The sequence below is a fragment of the Sardina pilchardus genome, chromosome 10 (genome assembly GCF_963854185.1).
Source record: "Sardina pilchardus chromosome 10, fSarPil1.1, whole genome shotgun sequence".
NCBI lineage: Eukaryota > Metazoa > Chordata > Actinopteri > Clupeiformes > Clupeidae > Sardina > Sardina pilchardus.
Window position 1 is genome coordinate 17,076,137 of NC_085003.1, and position 7,500 is coordinate 17,083,636.

Below are 7,500 nucleotides of genomic sequence, written 5' to 3' on the forward strand. Positions count from 1 at the left end.
ACCAGAGGACGGCCAGATTGCCCTTCAGCAGGCACAGTCTGCACATCGACGACACGGGCACCATGTATGTGGTCCAGACGCCCGGAGGGGTCAGCCTCCAGTGGTACCACAGCACGGGCATCATGGTGCTGCAGTACACCGCCCCCCTCAACACCACCACCCCCACCAGGGGGCTCTGCGGTGAGTTAAAGGGTGGATGCAGGGTCACATTGCTGTATGGATGTGGTTTGGGTAAAGCAATAGGGGTTTGGGATGTTCACCGTGTGATGAGTGGGTGGAGCATGGGGCGTATTTGACATCGATAGAACATGGAGGGGTGTGTGCCATGTCCTTGGGAAGTTCACTTTAGACATTGACAGATTAGATTAGTTGTTCTGAAATTGTGCATTGTTTTCTGACAACAGTTTAGAATAAGTATCACATTAGAAAAGCCAGAGTGAAATTCACCAGCCCACCATTTTATGCCTGCAGCACTACATCACTGAAGTGAACATACATTTTGCGTCTATCTTATGTGTGTGTGTGTGTGTGTGTGTGTGTGTGTGTGTGTGCGTGTGTGTATTCTCCCTTGTGTGTACTGTATCTGTGCGTGTGTGCACTGTATCTGCTTGTGTGCATGTGTGCGTGTGTGTGTGCATCTGTGTGGGTGTGTGTGTGTGTGTGTGTGTGTGTGTGTGTGTGTGTGTGTGTGTGTGTGTATTGTCCCCTGTAGGTTGCTGTGATGGGAACCCAGCTGACGACCTGCGCCTGCCCAACGGGACGGTGCTGCGGGAGGTGGAGGACATCCCAGCATTCCTGCAGAGCTGGATGGTGGCCACGTCCGAGGAGACCGACTACTTCCGCCGCGTCGGGGACAACTGCACCACGGGCAACTGCTCCAAGTGCTTCACCATGCTTAACCAAAGGCCTTTCGCACAGTGCCACCACAAGGTATGCACGCACGCACACACACACAAAGACAGTCCTTTCTCACAGAGTCCTCTCTCACTTTCACCTTGACATAACTGTCAAGAACTGGTTAGGACAATCACATGTATTAGAGTTAGGGTTTGTGATGTATTGTGTGTGTGTGTGTGTGTGTGTGTGTGTGTGTGTGTGTTTCAGGTTTCTGCAGAGCAATTCTGTGATAAGATCTTTGCTGGTGACCTCCACTATAAGGACCATGAGTGTGACTTCCTGGCTGCATACGTAGCCATCTGCTACACTCACCAGATCTGCATCAACTGGAGGAAACCCAATTTCTGCCGTGAGTACTGAACACACCACACGTACACACACACATATATACACAAACATCGGAAACACAAACATCCTCGTATGGTGCACTCATAATGTCGTTGCAAATGGAAGTTTGAAAGGAACGTGACGAAACGCCTCCACTTCCTATTAACCTGATAACTTAGTCAGGGCTCACCTGCCGGTGCTGCTACAGCAGTTGTTCTCACTCGCAACCCACCACCTCCCTGTTCGTCTCCCGTTCGCGTCTCACTTTTGATGGGGGTGCTCACAGAGATTTCGCCAAACGCTGTCAGTGCTGCCAGTCTGATGCGATCCAGCTGGGCACTTCAGGACCCCGGCCAGCGACCTTGCCCAACTTGCTACCTTTGCTTAGTTGGGATCATACTGTTCTGCTACTTCAATTGCTTCAATTGTCATAGCTCGGGTCCAGTCTGGTCCGCTTATATCACGCCGCAATTATCTGTTGTCTGGCATCTTGCCCGGCCAACCAGGTCAGGCACAATCTCATGTTAAGCCTCTCGGGTGCCCGTGGTTGTCACCCCGAGCTGACGTCTGCCAATGCAGTTTTTATGAAAGTATGTCGTCTGACTGAGACCAATTGTGTGACACAATTGGTTGGCCACAAATATTTATGTAGGAAATGCTAAACTGTACTGGTGTGCATGATATGTTCCATTGGGACTATTGTTTGTGTGGCCCATTGCAAATTGTGCATGTGAGTGCTTATCTGTTTATTTTGGTGTGTGTGTGTGTGTGTGTGACAGCGCTGAAGTGCCCGACGGGTAAAGAGTACCAGCCGTGTGTGAACACGTGTCAGACCCGCACCTGTCAGAACCGAGACTACTACGAGGAGAGCACCTGCTCGTCTATCAGGGAGGAGTGTGTGTGTAAGAGTGGCACCATCCTCCACCGCGCAGACTCGGCTTTCTGTGTCACAGAGGACCGGTGTGGTGAGTATGTGTGTTTGTGTTTTGTGTGTGTGTTTGTGTGTATGGCAGTGAGTATAGGCATATTAGAGACGAGCAATCCTCATTCAGATACTTAACACTATTATACTGTATCTACTTCAGTTTGGCGGTTCACGTGTGTTTGTCAGTGTTTCTGTAGTTGTCATATTTGTGGACTTTTCTACTTTTTTGTTGTCAGGAATTAAGCATCAGAGAATGAACTAAGTGTAGCATTCTCCTAAAAATGTTTTTTTTTTTTTTAATCTTCACACAAAGTTAATGGATCAGAGTTAATTATGGAGTCATGTTGGGCATGAATTGTTGACAGTAGGTACACTATCTACAGTAGGTCATAGCATGTATACACAGATATTAGCTGACTACAGTAGGTTTGGGTCTCTGATCTCCCTTGGCCCTACTCTGGTCCTGATGTGTCCCAGAATGGTCATACATTCATCATTTATCTGTGTGTGTGTGTGTGTGTGTGTGTGTGTGTGTGTGTGTGTGTGTGTGTGTGTGTGTGTGTTCCTGTTTCTCAGCATGTACGGATAACGACGGCGCTCCACGCTCAGCGGGGGAAGAGTGGAACGGTTCCTTACGCGGGTGCTGTTTGTTCCGCTGTCTGGAGAACGGCAGCGTGGTGTCGGTGGAACCGGAGTGTGAGGAGAGCCCTTCACCGCTGTGTGAGAGGGAGGGAGAGTCTGTGGTGGACGTGTTGGAGGAGGGAGCCTGCTGCCCCAAGAAGATCTGTGGTAACACATATACATGTACACACGCAGACACACACACACACACACACACACACACACAAACATACTGTACACACACATGCACACACACTGCCCAAGTGCCCACACACACACACACAAGCACAGACATCTCACAAGTTTGTCTGCATGAAAAAGCATGTTTCTAAATACACATCATTACACTGAATTACTGGTGGCATTTACTGTGATGCATTTCCCTATTCGAATTCGTGTGTGTGTGTGTGTGTGTGTGTGTGCGTGCGCGAAACGTGTGTGTGTGTGTGTGTGTGTGTGTGTGTGTGTGTGTGTGTGTGTGTGTGTGTGTGTGTGTGTGTGTGTGTGTGTGTGTGTGTGTGTGTGTGTGTGTGTGTGTGTGTGCGTATGTTATCTCCTCTCCTGCAGAGTGTAATGTGACTCAGTGCCAGAGTCGTATGCCCAGATGTGACCATGGCTACAAGCAGCAGATTGGCTACAGCCCCCTCTCCTGCTGCCCAGAATACCGCTGTGGTACGCTCTCATGCACACAGCTAAACAGCCACCCACGCACGCGCATAAAGATGCACACACACACACACACACACACACACACACACACACACACACACACACACACACAGGTCCTTTCTCTTCAGCTCCATCTATATGACCTCGGTAACCTTTAACATACATAAACACATACACAGTGATAATGCATTTGTCGTGTGCGTGTGCGTGTGTGTGTTTGTGTGTTTGTGTGCGCCTGTGTGTATGTGTCTATTCCAGAGTGTGATCCCGTGTCCTGCCCCAGTGTTCCGACGCCTGAGTGTAGAGAGGATCAGTTCCTGGTGGAGGTGCGACAGGAACGCAGCTGCTGCTACAGCTTCCTCTGTGGTACAGACACGACACTACACCATTACACCATTACACCTTTACAGACACGACACGACACCATTACACCATAACACCTTTACAGACACGACACGACACCATTACACCATAACACCTTTACAGACACGACACGACACCATTACACCATTACACCTTTACAGACACGACACGACACCATTACACCTGCTACAGACACAACACTACACCATTACATCATTACACCATTACAGACACGACACGACACCATTACACCTGCCACAGACACGACACTACATCATTACACCATTACAGACACGACACGACACCATTACACCTGCCACAGACACGACACTACATCATTACACCATTACAGACACGAGACGACACCATTACACCTGCTACAGACACGACACTACATCATTACACCATTACAGACACGAGACGACACCATTACACCTGCCACAGACACGACACTACATCATTACACCATTACAGACACGAGACGACACCATTACACCTGCCACAGACACGACACTACATCATTACACCATAACAGACACGAGACGACACCATTACACCTGCCACAGACACGACACTACATCATTACACCATTACAGACACGACACGACACCATTACACCTGCCACAGACACGACACTACATCATTACACCATTACAGACACGACACGACACCATTACACCTGCCACAGACACGACACTACATCATTACACCATTACAGACACGAGACGACACCATTACACCTGCCACAGACACGACACTACATCATTACACCATTACAGACACGAGACGACACCATTACACCTGCCACAGACACGACACTACATCATTACACCATTACAGACACGAGACGACACCATTACACCTGCCACAGACACGACACTACATCATTACACCATTACAGACACGAGACGACACCATTACACCTGCCACAGACACGACACTACATCATTACACCATTACAGACACGAGACGACACCATTACACCTGCCACAGACACGACACTACATCATTACACCATTACAGACACGAGACGACACCATTACACCTGCCACAGACACGACACTACATCATTACACCATTACAGACACGAGACGACACCATTACACCTGCCACAGACACGACACTACATCATTACACCATAACAGACACGAGACGACACCATTACACCTGCCACAGACACGACACTACATCATTACACCATTACAGACACGACACGACACCATTACACCTGCCACAGACACGACACTACATCATTACACCATTACAGACACGACACGACACCATTACACCTGCCACAGACACGACACTACATCATTACACCATTACAGACACGAGACGACACCATTACACCTGCTACAGACACGACACTACATCATTACACCATTACAGACACGAGACGACACCATTACACCTGCCACAGACACGACACTACATCATTACACCATTACAGACACGAGACGACACCATTACACCTGCCACAGACACGACACTACATCATTACACCATTACAGACACGAGACGACACCATTACACCTGCCACAGACACGACACTACATCATTACACCATTACAGACACGAGACGACACCATTACACCTGCTACAGACACGACACTACATCATTACACCATTACAGACACGAGACGACACCATTACACCTGCTACAGACACGACACTACATCATTACACCATTACAGACACGACACGACACCATTACACCTGCTACAGACACGACACTACATCATTACACCATTACAGACACGAGACGACACCATTACACCTGCCACAGACACGACACTACATCATTACACCATTACAGACATGACCATACACCATTACACCTTCTACAGACACGACACTACACCATTACACCTGCTACAGGCACAACACCATTACACCTGTTACAGACACTACACCATTACTCCTGCTACAGACACTACACCATTATACCTGCTACAGACACAACAAAACACCATTACACCTGTTACAGACACGACACTACACCATTACTCCTGCTACAGACACTACACCATTACTCCTGCTACAGACATGACACCATTACACCAGCTACAGACACAACAAAACACCATTACTCCTGCTACAGACACAACAAAACACCATTACTCCTGCTACAGACACTACACCATTATACCTGCTACAGTTTCCTGTGTGATACAGACGGTATTGTATATGTAGTGCCATTATTAGGGTTAAACCTCCTACTGTATATAGAATAGAATAGAATAGAATATATACTTTTTTGATCCCGTGAGGGAAATTCAGTTCTCTGCATTTAACCCAATTTAACCGAATTAGTGAACACACAGCACACAGTGAACACACAGTGAGGTGAATCACACAACCCAGAGCAGTGAGCTGCCTGCCCAACCAGCGGCGCTCGGGGAGCAGTGAGGGGTTAGGTGCCTTGCTCAAGGGCACTTCAGCCGTGGTGGACTGGTCGGGGATCGAACCGGCAACCCTCCGGTTACAAGCCTGATGCGCTAACCAGTACACCACGGCTGCCCCAATATCTTCTCTGTCATACAGATAAACCATGCCATACCATACCATTACATTACATTTGGCTGACACTTTTTAACCAAAGCGACTTACAACCTGATAAAACATTTCACGCTTTTTTACCATACCCAACCATACCATACCATCATTATTACAGCCAAGTATTCACACCACAATAGCATCTCTATAGTAGTTTAAATTGCTACAGTCTCCTCTGTCAGACGCTACAGTTTACAGATTTTGAGAAGAGTTTGTGGGCTTTTGTTCAGCTTCCATCTGTCAGTGCCATGGTGTGTTTGTGTCTGAATATATTTCATATTTAAATATAGTGTTGACTACAAGCAGCTTGCGCTGTGTGTGTGTGTGTGGGTGTACAGTATGTGTGTGTGTCTTTAGGACAATAGCTGATACAGATGGGATATCTCTATGGTGCATGTAGTGTTTTCCAACCATTCTATCACTACACGCCAGCTGGTGTTGCTTTCTTGGAAATTCATAATCTGTGTGCGTGCGTGCGTGCGTGCGTGCGTGCATACGTGCGTGCGTGCGTGTGTGCGTGTGTGTCTCTCTGTGTCCATGTGTGCCAGTGCTTTATCCTTTATCCTTTATCCTGTAGTATGTGAGTCCTGTATTGACCCCATCCCAACCTGTTTGCTTGGAGAGATTCTGGCTGTGGACATGAACACAACAAACCACTGCTGCCCCCAGTATCAGTGCGGTAAGAGCATGCACACACACACACACACACACACACACACACACACACACACATACATGCACGCACACACACACACACACACACACACACACACACACACACACACACACACACACACACACACACACACACACACACACACACACACACACACACACACACACATGTACAGAGAGAGAGAGAGAGAGAGATAGAGATAAAGACAGAAAGAGAGTTGGAAAGACAGAGAACTATAGTCAGACTGACATCTTCATATTAAACCCACGGGTGTGTGTCAGCCCCAAAAGAATCCCAGGTGTGTGTTGTGTCATCCCCATAACAGATCCAGCGGTGTGTGTCATCCTCGTAATCTTTTCTGTGGTATGTGTGTTGACAGTGTGTGACGTAAGTGTGTGTCCTGAGCCTACAGTGAGTTGTGCCCTGGGAACTTCTCTGGTCAGGAAGCCAATCAGAGGGCAGTGCT

General features: G+C 48.0%; 1 protein-coding gene across 1 annotated transcript in view; it reads left to right on the forward strand.

Moving 5' to 3' along the window:
* The window catches only part of otogl (otogelin-like), a 56,407-nt gene that overhangs the window by 42,425 nt on the left and 6,482 nt on the right, over positions 1-7,500 (forward strand). Inside the window, exons 36-44 of the mRNA XM_062548005.1 lie at positions 1-180; positions 713-930; positions 1,105-1,246; positions 2,004-2,189; positions 2,726-2,938; positions 3,338-3,442; positions 3,698-3,805; positions 6,936-7,037; positions 7,414-7,500. The exon at positions 1-180 is cut by the window's left edge and continues 10 nt beyond it; the exon at positions 7,414-7,500 is cut by the window's right edge and continues 18 nt beyond it. Coding sequence (XP_062403989.1) covers positions 1-180; positions 713-930; positions 1,105-1,246; positions 2,004-2,189; positions 2,726-2,938; positions 3,338-3,442; positions 3,698-3,805; positions 6,936-7,037; positions 7,414-7,500 — 1,341 coding nt within the window. The remainder of the gene's footprint in view (positions 181-712; positions 931-1,104; positions 1,247-2,003; positions 2,190-2,725; positions 2,939-3,337; positions 3,443-3,697; positions 3,806-6,935; positions 7,038-7,413) is intronic.